The sequence below is a fragment of the Hipposideros armiger genome, unplaced genomic scaffold (assembly GCF_001890085.2).
Source record: "Hipposideros armiger isolate ML-2016 unplaced genomic scaffold, ASM189008v1 scaffold_585, whole genome shotgun sequence".
Taxonomy (NCBI): domain Eukaryota; kingdom Metazoa; phylum Chordata; class Mammalia; order Chiroptera; family Hipposideridae; genus Hipposideros; species Hipposideros armiger.
Window position 1 is genome coordinate 618,498 of NW_017731935.1, and position 18,088 is coordinate 636,585.

The window sequence follows — 18,088 nt, forward strand, 5'->3', positions numbered from 1 at the left end:
CCGGCCGGCGGGCGGCGGCGCCATGTGGAGCGGCCGCAGCTCGTTCACCAGCCTGGTGGTGGGCGTGTTCGTGGTGTACGTGGTGCACACCTGCTGGGTCATGTACGGCATCGTGTACACGCGCCCGTGCCGCGGCGACGCGCACTGCATCCAGCCCTACCTGGCGCGGAGGCCCAAGCTGCAGGTGCGTGCCCGGGCCGGGGGCGCCCCTCCCCCGGCCTCCGGCCTCCCGCCCCGCAGCTCGAGGACCCCGCTGCGTGGCGGCCCCGGGCGCTCTCCAGGGCGCCCAGCGTCGGTGTCCCCTGCCCTCCTGGCTCAGCAGCTGCACGCTTTAGCGAGCTGTGCTTTTGCGCCTTTGCAGCCGTCACGTCGGCTCCGGTCCCCCTGCCCCAGGTGGGAGTTCTGCCCCTCGGGGAGCGAATCCGGAACCTTGCCCACCCCGGCGTCCGTCCGCCCTCCGTGGTGTGGCTGTTGGGCGCGTGAGTTTTCCGCACGGCCGGGCCGCGCTGATTTCCTTACGCCCTTTGCAGCTGAGCGTGTACACCACCACGCGCTCCAACCTCGGCGCCGAGAACAACGTGGATCTCGTCTTGAACGTGGAGGACTTTGACGTGGAGTCCAGATTTGAAAGGTGCGGTTTGGGACGAGGTGCCGGCGATGGGGGTCACGTCCTCAAACGCCGGACTGTTTAAAAGTTGGCGTTCTGTGCGGAGCCAGGCTGCCTTAGAGAAGGAGGCTTGCCAGGTGTCTTGTGAACGGTGAACGTTTTAACGGGAGGCCTGTGTGTGACACATGAGCGATAAAATTCTTGTTTTACTTAAAAGTAGCAGCTGAGTCTGTCGTTTAGGAAGCAGCTGAGACCGGCATGGGACGGCTGTGGGGTCGCAGCAGCCTTGGGGAGAGTCTGAAGGAGAGGGTGTCACAGTGGGGAGGATCTTGAGAACAGAGCCAGCAAACGACTCGTCTCTTCCTGGCGGAAGGAGTGTCATGTTTACCTGTGGCTGTAGTGCCTAGAGTCAACAGCATACTTAAAAAACGACATCCTTTAAGAGTGCGTTTTCCCTCCACGTCATCTGGGAGGGATCAGTTAGAGTGATGGGACGTGTGACGCCGTGCTGGCATGGACGTCCTCTGGCCGGCCGGCCCCATGGGACAGCTGCAGAGGCAGTGTGGTGGGCGGGCACGCGCACACTTGGGGTCGGCCGCTGTCCGCCTGTGACCCCGGCGAGGGATTGGCCTCTGCGCCCTGGGAAACGGAGGCAGAGCTGGCCGGCTCTTCAGCTTTCGGGCATAGCCGCCCATGCGTCTAGAACGTGTTCCGTAAACCTCTGCCCCTAGGCCTCTCAGTAAAGTCACACACAGGTGGGTTTCGTTTTTAGTACTCTAAGCTAAAATTAGTTGGTTTGAAATAGCATCATTTATAAAGACATCTTGCATGGTTTCTGCTGTATGTACGTGGAATGTAAACGTACATGTTTGAAATTGCATTTCGTCTTATTTTAGGACAGTTAACGTTTCTGTACCAAAGAAAACAAGAAATAACGGGACGCTGTACGCCTATATCTTTTTGCATCACGCTGGCGTTCTGCCGTGGCACGATGGGAACCAGGTGCACCTGGTCAGCCCTCTGACCACCTACATGGTCCCCAAGCCGGAAGAGGTCAACCTGCTCACTGGGGAGTCTGCTACTCAGGTGAGCCTCTCCGTTGCGGTACCAGGCAAATGAAGCTGCTCTCTGCCCCTGGAATTCCCACACTTGTGTCGGGGTGGAAGGCAGTGCGATGTTGTTGGCACGCACTGTTTTTCAACTGAATCGTTTCCCATGGGTTTACAAATAAATTTTATGTCAAACTAGTGATGTGCATTTTAAATAATCCACTGACTTTTTTTTTTTAAAGATTTTTATTGGGGAATTGGGGGAAGGGGAACAGACAAGTTGCTGTCGTTTTGTTCTTCAGTCTAGTTGTGGAGGACGTTGCTTCACTGGCCCATGTTGGCACCATCATTGCGCTCTTCCCGGGTGAGGCAGATCAGTCGCCGGCTTCTGGACGGCCGCTCACGGCGGCTGCTGGCCGCTCACGCTGGCTGCTGGCTACACACGGTAGCCCATGGCAACCCACTGCCACAGGGGCTGCAGCCTGCGCCGTTGCCGGCGACCCACAGCAGCCCAGCTCCAGGTTGAGCTGTTGTTCAGCATCTTAGCTGTGGAGGGCAGTGTCACTGGCCCTCATATGTGGGATCCGAACCGGGGCCCTCTGGTGTCCCAAGCCGGCTTTTAACCATCACGCCACTCGGCCGGCCCTCCACTGACATTTTTCACCTGAGCTCCTTCACAGGCCATGGGCCCCCTCAGCTTCGGGGGGGGGGGGCTTCTTCGGAGCTCAGCTGCAGTCATCATTTAGAGTTGAGAGACTCACACTGCTGTGTGTAGGACAACAGCTCTTGGATGTTTATTCTAAGAATATAATTCAAAATTATTAAGAGGCACATGTACAGATTGTATCTTATACATCCATAGAAAACTACGTACCAGGAAACACTGGGACCCATAAGTGACCGTGCACAAAGCCACAGATAGAGGAGTTCTGGTGTTCACACGATGTTGAATGTGAAGCGGTTACAAACAAGGAGGGTGGCAGCTTTCAGGAAGCATCTGTGGAGCTGCTCCCTGCATGGGGACAGGGGTGTCCGTGTTGCAGGGCAGGAAACCCCGCCAGCCTGCTCCGGCCTCCCAATTTGCACTCCCTGCTGTGTGCTAGGGGAGACCCCTCATCTCCCTCTCCATGGGGACAGTGTGGCCCCGCCTCGTGGAGCCTTCTTGGGGAGTCGAGGCAGTGCATCTGGAGGTCTTTGGAACATACAAATTCCAGATGTTAGCTGTTGCTTGTATTCGGGAGACCGTTTTTAATATAAATTGTTACAGACTACCTTTAGGTAGGAGATACACAAAATGACAGTTTTTCTTACAACTTATCGATTAGATCTGACATAAAGATTTTCCCGCCAATCAGAGCTTCTCTCTGAATTTCGTTAGGATGGATGCCTGCTCATTGGCATGGCTCCCTCCAGACCACCTGACGTCCACAGCTTAGAAACCCGGCTTGTCAGGCTCACTGCGCACGCAGGACACTTAGCTCCGGCCCGCCTGCATCTCCCGCACTGTCCTCAGGGTCCCTGAGAAGTGGCTGTGCTTAGGCTGCGGCCCAAACCGTGGTCAGTGAGATCAGAACCGACGTGGCTTCTGGGGAGAGGGAGCGAGCAGTGAGGTCGGGACTGGCAGCTGTGGGCCGCCCCGCGCCCTGCCGCCTTACACCGTCCGCCCCAGCCCGGTTCCCCACCCAGCGCTGGTCCCTCCTCCTGATGATCATCCCTTCTGTTCAGCAGCAGATCGAAGCCGAGAAGAAGCCGACGAGCGCCCTGGAGGAGCCTGTCTCTCACTGGAGACCGAGGCTGACACTGAACGTGATGGTGGACAACTTCGTCTTTGACGGGTCGTCCCTGCCCGCAGACGTCCATCGCTACATGAAGATGTAAGTGAGCAGGGTGCGCTTCCTCGCCTGCTTTGATCATGGCCCCTTTGCCCGCTGAGCTGACAGCAGGGGGGCGACCCCAGCGGTGTGGGGAGTGGAGGAAGCCCCCCAGGATCGTGGCCCACCAAACTCCAAAAGCCCAAAGCAGATGGGCCACCCCAGCATCTTTGTGCTACCCCTGGGGTGAGGTCCCGGGGGCACCCCCAGGCCTGTCCCTCCTGCCTGGGAGGCCTTGCTGACCAAGATGGCCACCAGGGTGGTGGCGTGAATGAAACCGGAAGGGAGCCACCTGCCCTTGGCCAAGCCTTCCCGTGGAGAGAACGGGAGCGTTGAGGAGACCGTGTCACTCGAGTTTTGTCCTGTCTGCATTCTGACTGCGTCCACTAGGGCGCCACGGTCAGTCTTAACATGACCTTTACGTCGTGGGTCACTGTCACCTGCCGTCACTAGTTAAGCATAACTATTAACGTTGATTGACTGGCTTAGACTAGTGTGTGTCTGTAGGCCTCGGGGCGCCTGCTGTGAGCTTAAGCCCTGTTACCAGGTCCCCACATACCCCAAGGAGTGGCCACGACGACAGTCGTTCTTCACTCGTCCGTGGCTCCTGTGGTATTGTCAGGAGGGCTTTTCCTTTTGTAAGTTTAAATCGTGTTTTTGAATTTGTGATATGTTCACATAGTTCAATGACAGCGTCATCCGGTGAAAAGCCCCCACTCCTGTCCTCTGGCCCCCCACCCCTCCCAGGCACGAGAAGCAGATGGGTTTTTCTTCCGTTGTCACCATCTCGTGCGGCCGCCTCGCTCTCTTTCACACCCTGATGACGTTCCACTGTGTGGCCGGGTCACCGTTTATATGCCCCCTCCCCCTGGTGTCCACTGGGCGCTCCCACCCGTGGAGGGACTGCTGTGACAAGGAGCAGCTGAGGTGTGGGGTGGGCTTCTCGGGGACGTGGCGTCGCGGTGGGAGGGCTCGCGGTGACTTTGACCTGCTTCGCCCCAGGGTCCAGCTGGGGAAGACGGTGCATTACCTCCCCATCCTGTTCATCGACCAGCTCAGCAACCGGGTGAAGGACCTCATGGTGAGCACTGGCCCTCGGCCCTGCGGCGATGGCTCGTGCGCGGTGTACTCCGGTGTGGCGTGGGTCCCTGGCGGAGCTGCTGGAGGGCTCGCGAGGCCCTTCATTAAGTGTGTGGACGGCAGGCGCGCACGCTCCCTCCTGTCGGCTGAAATGGCTGGTGAACAAGGTTTCTGCTGTGAATGTGTAGGCAACTCAGAAACTGTTCTGAGCAACTGGCCCTGCGTGTCACCACCGGTCCTGGAGCCTGTGTCCCCGGGTGGCCCGATGGGCAGGGTGGAGGTGTGCTCATGGCCAGGAGCTCCGGGGCCCCTGTTATCACGGGTCAGCCGTATGCCCACTCCCCCAGGCTGGGCTGGAGGAGAGAAGTGTGGCCGGCCTTTAGTCAGGAACAGTGACTTAGGATTTAACTGGCCGCGCCAGGCGCTGTGCTGAAAGGTCCCGGCCTGTGGAGGCGTGTCGCTGTGGCTCATGTTTGTCTGGGCTTATCCAGGGTCACAGAGGTGTTCCTGGGCCGAGGTCACGTCTGAGCATGATAAAGCACCGTCCCCAGCACCATTGTGCTCACTTGTGACCATCCAAGGATCCAGGCCACGCGCCCAGCAGCTCTGAATGGACACTTGCCGCATCTCACAGCCAGAGACCCTGCGGCCAGGAGAGCGCAGGGAGCCCTCCGTGCACCGCCGACAGCGGGGGCACAGCACTAACCCAGGCTGGGCCTTCTGGGCCCCTGCCCGGCTCTGCCGCCTCCTGCTGGCCGAGGCTCTCAGCAATGACGTCCTGCCCCGCTGTTCGCCAGGGCCACGGGGTCCCTGACACAGTGTCCTGCATGTTCGTGGGCGCCGACGGCACGTACGTTGCCTCCAGGTTGGGGTGGGCAGTCCTTGTTCCTTCTCTGCGTTTTCTGGAGCGTGATGTGTGCGTAGCCCTCGGCCTTGCCAGGCTCGACTGAGCCGCACACACGGTGCTGGTGCCCCAGCAGCTGCCATGGTCGCCCTGGAAAGGGACCTGTGAAGCAGAGAGGAGACAAGCCTGGCTGGGACACTGAGGCCGCGGGCAGCATCTGCAGTGCCCACATCCTCCTGGTCGCCACACGGCTTAGGAGAAGTCCTGACACGAGAGTGCTGACAGTCTCAGGACAGGCACGTGCACAGGCACCTGGCTTTGCCCAGGTCACCTTTTGCCACCAACACTTGTCTCACTTGGGGCCCCTTTGCAGAAGTGCTGTCTTTGGAGAACAGCCAAGGCCACTGGGGTGACGGGTGCTGCCCGCCCCGGGAGCCTAGGCAGTGGCACTCCTGGGCAGGCATGGCTTGCTGCCGCCTGTCCTGAGGCCAGTGTGCCGCGTGGGGTGGCCTGACGCCTGGGCCTGGTGTCCCGCTGATCCTGGCATGTCTGATTCTGGGCTTATGACATCAGCTGTGCTCACTGAGGGGTCGTGGTGAGCGTGGGGTGCCTCCCTCCTGGGATCTGGCCACTGCCGCCACGTGTGCTGCCAGACCGTGGGACCACACGGTCCTTCCTGAGGCAGCCTCCACTCCGGTTCTGTGTGTCCATGCGCCCAGCCTGAGGGCTGCCGCCTCCTGGAGCTGGCGGACAGCCGCGCGGGACCCCCACTGGGTCTCCAGCCCTCTTGGGACGGCCCTGTGCTCGGCTGGCGTCACGCACGTCCCTCGTCCTAGCACAGGGCGGAGCCAGGAAGGACAAGCAGCGGGATGGTCTGAAGGGACCCACGGGGTTCCCTACGGAAGAAAGAGGAGGACGGCGGCCAGTGGGGAGCTTGGCCTGGGTGTGACCAGCGCGCGGGATGTCGGAGTGCCTGGCGTCGAGCTCGGGCCGCGTGCGCCCTGGCGGGGCGCGCTCTGACCAGCCCCCTTCCGGCAGGTCATCAACCGCTCCAGCACTGAGCTGCCCCTGACCGTGTGCTACGACCGCATCTCACTGGGGAGGCTGCGCTTCTGGATACACATGCAGGACGCGGTGCTGTCCCTGCAGCAGCTCGGTGAGGCCGCCGCGCCGGCCGTCCTGGGCCTGGGTCCCCGCCGTCCCTGCCCTCGTAGGCCCCGGACCCCCGTGCAGCGGGCTCACTCACATAACACCAGGGGTCACCAGTGTCTGGTTCCCCATCTCCGCAGAGTCCTCGCAGTTACTTGAGAACCTGCTTTTTTCGGGACATCGTGTCCGTAACGCCACAGTGTGGGGTGGGAGACCCCTCACCACCCACTGCCCACCGCCCTCGGGAATGCCGGTGACATTGGGTGAGGCTGATACAGTTCATCCTGCGTTGTGTTTCTTTTTCCTTTTCAGGGTTTTCAGAGAAAGACGCGGACGAAGTGAAAGGAATCTTTGTTGACACCAACTTGTATTTCTTAGCGTTGACCTTTTTTGTCGCAGCATTTCACGTGAGTGGGTCACTCAGTCCTTGTTGGTGATGACGGTGGCAGGCATGGGTGGCTCTGAGGGCACCAGCCGTCCTCGGCTGGGGGAGTGGTGTGGCTGTGTCCCGCCCGGCAGCCCCTTGGTGGCCACCTGAGGCTCTGCAGGCCGTCGTGCCTGGGCCTTTCTGCCAGCTCAGAAGCGGGTGTTTTGGACCTCGGGACACTGGCCATCTTAAGGTCTTGGGACTTGGCTGATTTGGGAGGTTGTTTTGGAAAGAACTCCAAAATCACGAAGATGAAGGGATGACAGTAACAGGAGTATTTCACTGTGTCCACCCCAGTGTGGTCGTACTGGGTCTTCAAGCTGGCGGGACGCCATCCCCGTGGGGTGACAATGCCGAACTCGGTCAGGGTGGGAGGGTGCGACAGTGGAGGCCAGGGGACTCCCGAGTGCCTGGGCCTCAGCTGCCAGTCCAGCTAAAACTTTCCAGAACTGCTAGGAAATAGCGTATTTATCAAAAGGTTGTGTCTCAGAATGAGCCCTTGCCACAACCAAAGTGGAGTGTCAGGCGCCCCTGCAGGCGGCCCCACCATGGCGGGCAGAGGGGCTGGTTGTAGGCGTCCGCCTGGCCCGCAGTGACCACGGCATGGTAAGACGTGGGCCGCCTCCGTGCCCCGCGCACACCTGCAGACTCGGTGAACTGATGGCGTTGCTGCTCCCTCTCCTCCTCTCCAGCTCCTCTTTGATTTCCTGGCATTTAAGAACGACGTCAGCTTCTGGAAGAAAAGGAAGACCATGGTTGGAATGTCCACCAAAGCAGGTAGCTGCCCTTAGGACGCCTGGCCCGTTCCCAGAGCGTGTCTGCCGCCGATAAAGACGGATTATGAAGTTCGCTTTGAAACCTAAAGTGATGACCCTGTGACACATGCTGGTCGCGGGTCTCGCCCCTCTGGTTCCATTCAGGAGACGCCTCTTTAGGTCACATGTGGTGATAACTGGGAGGGAGCTGTGACCGAGGAGGACAGAGGGCCACGGGGCGCACAGCCAGGGCCCGCGTCAGTGACGACACGGAGGCTGGTCCCCAGTGCCCGATGGTGTTAGCCAGGCGAGTGTCTCAGACGAGAGGCGGGTCTCTCCTCCCATGGCAGGGACACGCCCAAGCGGGCCGTCTGGGTGCCCCTCCCATGTCCTGCGGTTTCCTCAGAGAGCACGTCCGTCCCCTGCTGAGTCCTCCTGGCCCCTCCTGGCCTTTTCAGCGGGGAAAGGGAGCGATAGATGGCTGTGGCCGTGAGCAGGGTCTGTGGGTCCCCGAGTCTGCCCACAGCAGGCACCCAGGCGTCCTTGTCCCCGGCGAGCCCCATGCACGGAGCCGGCTCTGCCGCTCCTGCCCAGACACGCTTCCCCCAGCAGGACAGCGTGGCCAGTCAGCAGCCTCGTTGAGTAAGTAGGACCTCGAGAGAGAGAGCTCGGTGCGTTTGTCAGGGAACCAGTACAAAGGAGCAGAGAGTGACACAGGAGAACAGGAAAGCAGGTCGCAGTTCCACTCAAGCATCCGTTTTCTCAGCACGTTTTCTGTGCGTGTGTGTGTTAGAGCATAACTTACACCATCCACGTCGCTGAGGTTATCTTGTGCTGGGTTCTGAAGCCTTTTAGAATCATTTCGAACTGTTTTCTTCGGCCACCTGTGGTCCGCGGTGCAGTTCGTGGAGGAAGTGGGAGGAATATTGCCGGTCCGCATGTGTGAGCGTGCGTGTGCGCACATGTGCACGTGTGACGGGCCCGCTCAGCATGCCTCTCTGTCCGCAGTGCTCTGGCGCTGCTTCAGCACGGTGGTCATCTTCCTGTTCCTGCTGGACGAGCAGACAAGCCTGCTGGTGCTGGTGCCCGCGGGCATTGGAGCCGCCATCGAGGTGAGCTGTGGTCTCAGATGCTGCTCAGGCAGTCGGAACCCGCGTGACCATGTGACAGGACTTGCAGCCACCTCCACAGGCGGCTGCTGTGGGTCCTTGGCCAGAGCGGGAACCCAGAAGGTGGCTTCCGGTGGCCCCTGCCACCCGAAAAGGGAACTCCTGTTGTTGGAGTGCCAGCTCATCACACCCACACGGCCCAGACAACACATGGTCTGAAGTCCCCAGCGGCTCGCGGTGTGGCCCCCAGAGCCTGGCACCCTGTGACGGCCCTGGCTGTGGGGGGCTCAGAAAGGAGCCTTGGGGGGGACAGGCAGGCTTGGGGCCGAGCCTCGAGGACGAAGGTGGAGTGGGGAGGCCGGAGGGTGGAGGGAGACGGTGGCTGCATGCCCCCACTCTGCGGCCCCGCTCACGTGGCTGTCAGGTCGGCCTTGCTTTCCACACCCATGCGGGAGGGCACTAGCTGGGGACCGTCCCACAGCCACAGTGTGGGGGCCGCTCTTAAAAGTGGCTGTGCCCACCCTGCTGCGCGGGGCAGCAGCTGGGGCGTGGGCCCCACAGAAACTGGACACGGCGTTGCTGGAGGCCGGGCCCTCTGTGCTGGGTGGATTGGAGGCGGGCCAGCCAAGCACAGGCAGGCTGGGAAGGGACTTGGCCCAGAGGAGGACGGCCAGGCTGAGGGCCGGCTCGCTGGTGCCTAGAGGAGGGGGCAGCGTGCAGCCAGGGTCCCAGTTCCAGCGCCGATGCCGGTGGGCCTTGAGCGGCAGGCTGGGCCGGGCCGCGAGGGTCCGAGCTCTGAGTTCTGGCCTCGTGCTGTTGGGATCCTAAGTGTGGGTTTCTGTTTCTTGCCAGCTGTGGAAAGTGAAAAAGGCTCTGAAGATGAGTGTCGTGTGGAGGGGCCTGAGGCCCGAGTTTCAGGTGAGGGGGCCCCTCTGCGCTCTGGGTGTTGTCATCCTGCTCCCTGTCGTCCAGTCCTCTCTGCGTCCCTCCCGTCACGGGCCCAGCCTGTGTGCCGGGCACTTCCTCGTGGCTGCAGCAACGTGGTGTGGAGCAGGTAACTGTCACCCGGTGACTCCGCTGCCCTCCCACACCTGGAGCAGTCCCTTGGTGCAGCCAGCGTCAGCTCTGTGATCCTGGCTAATCCTGGCTTGCATGGGGACCCCCAACTGCAGCCCGAGTGGTGCCTGAAAGCTCCGACCAGCTGCCCCGACAGCCAGTGGCCCGGGGCTGGCGGGTTACGGGTGTGAAGCTCGCTCTGCCCTTTACGGCACTGCGCTGAGGGGACCTGCAGGGTTTCTGGCGCCCCGTGGTGCAGGTCCTAGATAGGTCGAGGACAGGACCCTCGGCAGGTGGGACGCAGCCCGTAGTTCCTAAGGGCACCCAGGGCCCCACCTGCACTGATCGGAGAGCAGCGCCTGCTTCCACACAGAACAGGCCGTGCGCTCTGAATGGGGCTGCTTCTGCCCGTGACACAGGCTCAGGGTCCCGGCCAGAGTGGACACAAACGCTGCCCGCCCGCTGGTCCTTCTGGGTAGAGGGCAGGGTCACGCGCCCCTTCAGTCCTGGTGGAACCGTGCTCATTTGCGCACCGTATGTCCATAACTTGACACGACTGTGTTGTGTTTTACAACAGTTTGGCACCTACAGTGAATCTGAGAGGAGAACGGAGGAGTATGACGCTCAGGTGAGCAGCAGGGGCCTGGGGGAGCGTGCGTGCCTGGCACACAGACAGCTGAGCACCCAGAAGACAGCCTAGCTGTGACCTTCCCCGCGGGGGGCTCTCTCCTGGAGGAGTGGCTGTGCTCCCAAGTAGATTCCGACTTGGAAAGGAGGGGCAGGAGGCCTCTCCCTGTTTCCCGGTCCCTCCAGGTGACCCTGCCCAGCCGGGGGATGTGTTTATCTCCATAAGCGGACTCGTCCTTGGGCTCACGGTGCTGCTGGCTGACCCTGTGGTGTGTCAGCTGCTGTGGGAGCTGCGGCTTTCCTCTGATCATGCAGCCTATCCCCGGGCGGGGAGGCTTATTTATTGGCTTAATAGGCAGCGGCTTGCGTTCTGATTTTTATTGGGGTTACAGTGAAGTTCAAATCAGAATAAAAAACGGACAACTGCGGTGACTTGGACGGCAATCTTCACACACATTCCTGGGAGTTTCTCCAGATTTCTTTCCACCCCGTTTCTTCTTGGGTCTGTCATAGGCTGGTTGGTTTGGGGTGAGCCAGCATTGGTACACTGTCGTTGATGTCATGGTCCCCGTCAGCTGCGCCCCAGGTGCTGTGCACTCGCTTGTGGGTGCGACAAACGCAGACTGATGTGCACATGCGTCTCTTGCCCTGCCTGTGAGTCGGGGTTTGAGGGGGGCTCTAATGGGGAGTGGTGTTGCCCACAGGCCATGAAGTACCTGTCGTACGTGCTGTACCCGCTGTGCATTGGGGGCGCCATCTACTCGCTGCTGAACGTCAAGTATAAGAGGTACGGGTCCACACTGTCACCCGGACAGCCCCCTCAGCCTCCAGGTGCTCAGCAGAGAGAGCTGGGGCCTCACCAGTCCCATGGGTTAGGGCCACTCCTGGGAGCACCCCCATGCTCGCTGGGGAGCGCAAAGGCATGGCCCTGGGGGCTGTGGGGGGGGGCGAGGCCTGGGGAGGCTGTTGGGGGGCAGGGGCAGCTGGGGCGTGGCCATGTGACTGGCAGCTCCAAATAACCACTGTCAGCCCAGGCCCCCAGTTTGCAGACTCCACACCTCGCACAGGAAAGAATCGTGGTTGTCACATAACAGACGCTGGTGGGGGACGGCGGGCCTCCCACAGTGACAGCTCTCTCTTCCTTTGCAGTTGGTATTCTTGGTTAATCAACAGTTTCGTCAATGGTGAGTCCTGTGATTTCCTGTTCCTGTAACGGCATTTATGGCAGGTCGCGTTTCACTGCCCCTGTGACGTGAGGTCACCCTGTCAGGCCCTGCCCTGCGTGCCCTACTGGGCCCCAGGACCCCCGGATTGCCGTGAGCCCTGAGCAGTGCTTTCTCCATGCCCTGTGCAGTGCCAGCTGTGGCCAGCACCGTCTCCACACCCGATCCCCGCGAGCACGGGCCGCACGGCCCTGCCTCCACAGGCGCTGGGTGTCTGGGCAGGCGGGAGGGGCTCCCGGACTGCTGCGCTCACTGGGGGTGGTTCCCAAACCTGGCTGCCCCCCGGGGCCCTGGGTGTTGCAGGGAGCGTGTGCTCCCCAGCTGTGTCTGTCTCCCCAGGGGTGTACGCCTTCGGCTTCCTCTTCATGCTGCCTCAGCTCTTCGTCAACTACAAGGTAAAATGCGTCCCCGCGTGCTTTTGTAACTGGCTCCTGACCCCTGACCCCTGACCCGCACTGTCTGTCCTTGTTCCCAGATGAAGTCGGTGGCACACCTACCCTGGAAGGCCTTCACTTACAAGGTCAGTGCTTCATCTGCAGGGGACACCGCGGGAGTACAGGGCGTAGGGGTGGGTCTTGTCGTCCCTTGTCCCTTGGGTCCCAGCGTGTTGTCAGTCCAGAGTCCTCCAGCGACTTTTCTGCTCTTATTGTCGCTTTGAGAGCCATTTGCACTTTGGCAAGTCTGCTGTGAAGTGATTGGCTGATTGGGGCTCTGGAGCGAGTCTTCTATGAAGCGATTGGCTGGCTTGGGCTCTGGAGCGAGTCTGCTGTGAAGGGATTGGCTGATTGGGGCTCTGGAGCCGACAGGGTTGGGCGGTCAGCTGGGCGTTCGCCCGGCCCCGATGGCTGCCTCCTGACCGAGCCCGCCGGCCCACAGGCCTTCAACACCTTCATCGATGACGTCTTTGCCTTCATCATCACCATGCCCACCTCTCACCGCCTGGCGTGCTTCAGGGACGACGTGGTGTTCCTTGTCTACCTGTACCAGCGATGGTGAGTCCCGGGGGGAGGACGGGACTTGTGGCGGCCCTCGTGCGTTCCTGTTGCCGGTGGTAGACTGTGGAAGACATTATTCTGGGGGTGCAGAATGGCCACGCCAGCCTCTGCCAGCCCTTCTCTCCGCAGGTGGTCTTTGCGGGGCACAAAGGGGCCACCCGGCCCTGCCTGTGCTTTGCTCCCCCAGGAGCTGGGCCGGGGCCCCGGGCAGGTCTGCTCTGGCGCAGCTGTCCTCATGCCCTGATGGGCCGAGCCACCAACGGGGGCAGAAGGCGAACCCCACCGCTCTCCTGCCGTAAACTTGACGGTTCGATTCTTAAGTGTTGGGGCTGGAGGACACACTCCGTGTCGTTGCAGGCTCTACCCCGTGGACAGGAGCCGAGTGAACGAATTCGGGGAGTCCTACGAGGAGCGGCCCCAGCGGAAACCCCACGCAGACTGAGCCCTGGCCTAGGCCGCTCCGGGCCCCACCGCGCAGCTCGGTGGTCAGCTGACTGCATGTGTGGGACACTTGCGGAGACTTTCTTGGGCGTTACTTCTGCGTTGCCAAAACCTCTGGGCCTTTCTCTCTGTCTCCTGAGTCCCTTGTGGTGTTTGAGGAGCTGGCAGCAGTCACAACGTCCCCACTTCCTCTGGCTCAGGACGGCCAGTGTCAGAGGGCCAAGCTGTCACCACAGTGTCCCCTCCCCTGCAGACTCGGGGGCAGGAGGGGCTTCTGCGTGAATGTCAGATGCCTCTAATCCGTGCTACAGGCTCTGGGATCAATGGCTTTTCTCCTTTTTGTTTAAAACTTGACTATTTTAAAGCTTAATGTATGTACGTTTGTATTTTAAAATAAATTTCTCTGGCTGTAACATTTTTTTGGCCTGGTATAGTGTGGGTAGCATTTCAGATACTGCCGCTTACCCTGCCCAGAAATGAGCTTGTCACGGGCTTATTCGTGTATTTGCGGAAAGGACGACGTGAAGCACCCCTCCGCAGCCTGGAGTCAAGGGCACTTGCGCACATTGTGTCTGATGCTGGCTCTTACGTGCGGCCTTGGCTGCTGGGCTGACCGTGCCGCTGTTGGATGAACCATAGGCTAATGCAGACGGCCAGGTGGGCAGAGAGGCCAGGTTTGGGACAAGGTGTAGTCGTGGTGGGAAATCGCTTTCCTAAGGATCTGCTCTCAGCGCATGGGTGCGTGCGCACAGTGGGTGGCTGTCCGTGTTGGTGGCACAGACGGCAGCATCTCAGCCGCCATGGCCCTTGGGCTGGGAGATCAGTCGTCTCATAGTCAAGGGTTGTCTCGGTGCTCCGACAGGCCCAGAAGTCCACAGAATGGGCCCCTCCTGGGTAGACGGTAGAGCCTCGCGGGCCACGTCACCTGGCATCCTGGGAGCACATGTGTCCCCCACTCATCCTCACTTGCCGTCCAGGAGCCCGTCAGAAAGCAGCAGCTTGCAGTTACGGCACATGAGCCTCACTCGATCTGAAAGAAGGCCCAGGTTTCAGGTCACGCTTTTGTCATCAGGACGCTGAGGCGGGCCCAGGGCCCTGCAGTCAGTCTCTGAGGCTTATCACCTGACCAGAGAGTTCCGTGATGCTCCCATGACCCAGTGGGCTGGCCCTCTGCGCCCACTGGCTTCACATATGTGTTTTCTTGTTGGGGGGAGGCTTGCTTCATACATGCACCGGCTTCATGAGGACGTGTCGGCCATGTGGACATGGCTCTGACCACATGCTCCATGAACACGCACCAACGGCAGGGCACTGGCTGATGTCACACAGAACTTACTTCCTCGCATTTAAAGCCTCAGACTCGGCAGACTTAGAAAGCTCTCTACAGAGCTTCGCTGCTCTCCTTTTCAGTGTCCTTAAAATCGTGTCAGGAGGACACGTGTTTTTCCATGGCGCCACTGCTCGTCGTAGCTGACAGGCTGCACGAAGGTCCTCACGGGCCAAGGACCTGATGAGCGGGCCACAGTGTGGGAACATGGGGTTCCCAGACGGCCCTCTGGGAATCCTGAGGGCTGGCAGTCGGGGCGGAACTCCGTGTTCTGCCGGCTGCTTTGTTTCTGTGGAGTCCTAACGCTGCCAGTGGCCCTCCTGTGACTTTTTTTCAGGTTGCAAATGCCATTGTATGTGGACCAGTCTTTGTCTCGTGGCTGTGGAAGTCACACTCTTTTAAAAGGGATGTTTACTCAATAGTAAGTTACAGGGTGTTCCTTCTAAAAAGCCATAAATCTTAATAAATTATTCACATGCGGTCATTCGAGTACCTGCCTCCATTTTTTAAGATAAACAGATTAAATAAAAGGAGTTTAACAGGAGACCAGTTTCCGTCCAGCTTCAAGACTGGGCCTTCTTTCCCACATGCGACCCTCCCTTTGGGGCTCACATCCCTGTGAACCGGCAGTGTTTTAAGGAGGAATCTACTGCCTTGAGCACCCTCCCTCGGGCGCTGCCCAGATACGGCAGGCGTCCTGACTCGGTTCCCCTCTGAGGAGTGCAGCGCGGTGGTGACCCATTCTCTCTCGTGCTTCCTTGGTCTTCATAGCAGCCAGGCGTGTCTTACATGACGATTATGAGATGGGATTTTCAGGTGTGTGTCATTTGTAGAATGTCCCAGAACCCTTGGAAGCTGTTAGGTTGCCAACTGTGAGAGATTATTGGGTGAAGGTGGGAATCTGAGAGCGCCCAGGACCCGAGCCACACAGCAGCTCCTGCCCCAGCAGCTGGGCCCACAGCCGACGCGTCCATGTCACAGAGGAGACGGTCACCAGACCGCACACGTCAGCCGGCCTGTCCTGCGCTAGCACACAACCCCGCACTGGACGCTCGTGGACGGGCTTCCTCGGCCAAATATCTGCCTGGCTTTTGTCCAGTGGCGCACGGGCACTGGACACCCATCCCTGTGCAGTGTCCACTGCATGAAGGAACCGCAGTTTATCAACTGCACAGCCAACAGGGTTTCATCCACTGTGGCTTTTAGGAGTCACTCGAGCATTTGCTTGCGTGCCTTGGGGACACCGCACTCATTTCTTTTGGGGACACACAGATGACAGGTTTAGCAGAGCTCACGCCCCCCAGTGCAGCCCGAGTCCCATCTGTGTCACACCCTCACCAGTCTGGGCACTGCCGTCTGGCCCCTCCCCACGTGTGCGTGTGCGTGTGCATGTGCATGTGCTGGCGTCCTCCCCAGGTCCCGGCTTGTGTTCCCGCCGACGGACATGCTGAACACCTTTAGTAGCCTCAGCACTCGGCACCCCTTACAGCGAAGTGCCTACTTTTTCCCATTTCCCCATAACCATCGTCTCTAACACAGCTCTTGGCTTTGTCACCACGGCTGCCTTAGCCACGTGGCGTGAGGCAGGGAGCACCTCCTCCCCTGTCCTAGGAGATTGCTCCTGGCACGGCTGTGGGGCAGCGGATGGGACCCTGCAGACCTCAGGCTCCTCCGCAGGAGCTTTACTCCTGACCGAGCTTTGTTGTCATTGTGGTTACAGAGCTCTGCCGGTGGCATTTCTTCCGCCAGTTTTATGGCTTCGCTCAGGTAGAGAATTTCTCCACTTGGTCTGAATTTTCACATTTATTGGCATGAACTTGTTCATACTATCCTCTTATCTCTATAGCCGTGTCCGCTCTTACTCCTGTGGTGGTTTCCTGTGGCCACATAACAAGGAACCACAGCCCAGGTGACACGAAGTTAATCAATTAAAAAGGAGGCAGTACCAAGGGTGGGTGAGGGCATGGCACTGGTGGGTGGACCTGTGACTCGGTCAGGGTCCTTCTAGAAAACCTGGCTCAAACAACAGACAGTTACTGTCACCCAGTCCTGCAGGCAGGGAGGCCGAAAGTCAAAGTGTGGGCAGGGCAGCCCCTCTGGCCACGGGAGGACCTGTTCTAGGCCCCCTCCTCGGATTGTGGGCGTCCTCATCTTCACCGGCGCTCTCCCTGTCCACGTGTCTGTCTCCAATTCCCCATTCTCGTAGGGACACCATCGTACTGGATTAGGGCCTGTCCTAGTGGCCTCACAATGGGGTTATATGCAAAGACCCCAGTTCCACATCAGGTCACCTTTACGGCTCCCAGAGGTCACAGCTGCAGGATATGACTTTCGGGAGATGCAATTCAGCCATAACAACTCCTTGCATAGCTATTTGTGTCTTTTTTCCTGACCAATCAGATGTCAATTCTACTATGATTGGTCTTTTCAAAGAGTAAAGGGTTAGCTTTGTTGATTCTTTATATTTTGTTTCTTCTCATCAATTTCTGCCCAGATCTTTGTTCCTTCTTTCTTTTGACGTGTATTGTATTGGGCCTATCTAGCCTGCTTTTGGAGATGGTTCATGAGCTCATCAGTTTCTGCCTTTCTTTATTCAAACGTGGTGGTCTCCCTGAGGTGAGGCGGTGGCGCTGGGAGGGGGGCTGCACACGGAGAAGTTTGGAGACCAGGAGAGGGTCCCCTGCGTGTTCACCTGGTTACTGATGTGTGTGTGTGTGTCACGAAGAGACAAGTCCAAGGAGGAAGCACCAGAAGGCCTGGAAGGAGCTATCTGTGGGACTCACACTCGAGCCGCCAGAGTGGAAACCTCATAACTCAGGAGGAACTAATTAGAGGACTCGTGGGAGCTTGGCCTCAGTAGTTTGGGGGCGGGGGGACTTTCACAACAGACTAACCAATGCTCTGGTCCCACCAGCAAAGCTTAAACATAAGCTCCAGAAGGATCAAGCTATTGCCGAGGACGTGAAGAGTTTTCCAGGAAAAAGTGAAAAAATATTTACAGGAATACAAAAATGTCCTTCACCCAACAAGGTGATGTTCAAAATGTCTGCAAACAAACGACCAGATATGCAAAGAACCATGAAGATACAGCCTGTGATGAGGAGAAAAGTCAGCCACCAGAATTGACTGAACCAGAAATGACAAACGTGGTGGAATTCGTAGACAAGGGTATTAAAACTGTTATTAAACTCATCCTCCATGTTCAAGAAGCTAGAGAAAGGTTAAAGGTGTTAAATAGAAACATGGAAGATCCAAAAAGACCCATCTCAGACTTTTGCAGATAGAGACTAACAATGTCTGAGACGAAAACCACTGGACGGGATCAATGAAAGATGAGACATTGCAGAAGAAAAGATGAACGAATTTTAAGATATAGCAATAGCTACTATGTGAGAAGAAACAAAACTGCCGAGAAACATAAAAAGAGAACAGAGCATCAGCGAGCTGAGGGAGAACTTCCGATGGCCGCCCCAGGGAGAGGAGAGGCCGGAGACAGAATGCCTGAGAACGTGTCAAATTTCATTTTTA

General features: G+C 58.9%; 1 protein-coding gene across 2 annotated transcripts; it reads left to right on the forward strand.

Moving 5' to 3' along the window:
• The first annotated feature begins 6 nt into the window (after positions 1-6).
• Positions 7-13,648, forward strand: CLPTM1L (CLPTM1 like). 2 transcript variants are annotated; one of them, XM_019624384.1, is made up of 17 exons: positions 7-184; positions 531-631; positions 1,504-1,693; positions 3,382-3,530; positions 4,530-4,608; positions 6,490-6,607; positions 6,913-7,007; positions 7,720-7,804; positions 8,791-8,894; positions 9,744-9,809; positions 10,525-10,575; positions 11,279-11,361; positions 11,724-11,758; positions 12,137-12,192; positions 12,273-12,317; positions 12,674-12,789; positions 13,150-13,648. In XM_019624384.1, the coding sequence occupies exons 1-17, from the start codon at positions 23-25 to the stop codon at positions 13,232-13,234; spliced, it is 1,620 nt and encodes a 539-aa protein (XP_019479929.1). In that variant the 5' UTR covers positions 7-22; the 3' UTR covers positions 13,235-13,648. The 2 variants fall into 2 exon arrangements, with proteins under 2 accessions (XP_019479929.1, XP_019479930.1); XM_019624385.1 differs by having other exon boundaries at positions 3,385-3,530.
• Positions 13,649-18,088: the final 4,440 nt, after the last annotated feature.

Excerpts from the sequence above, each read along its gene's own strand:
- CLPTM1L (XM_019624384.1), top strand. The coding sequence starts at position 23 with ATGTGGAGCGGCCGCAGCTCGTTCACCAGCCTGGTGGTGGGCGTGTTC. Across the intron at positions 185-530 it reads CGCGGAGGCCCAAGCTGCAG|CTGAGCGTGTACACCACCAC; the intron begins GTGCGTGCCCGG and ends CGCCCTTTGCAG. Across the intron at positions 10,576-11,278 it reads CGGAGGAGTATGACGCTCAG|GCCATGAAGTACCTGTCGTA; the intron begins GTGAGCAGCAGG and ends TGTTGCCCACAG.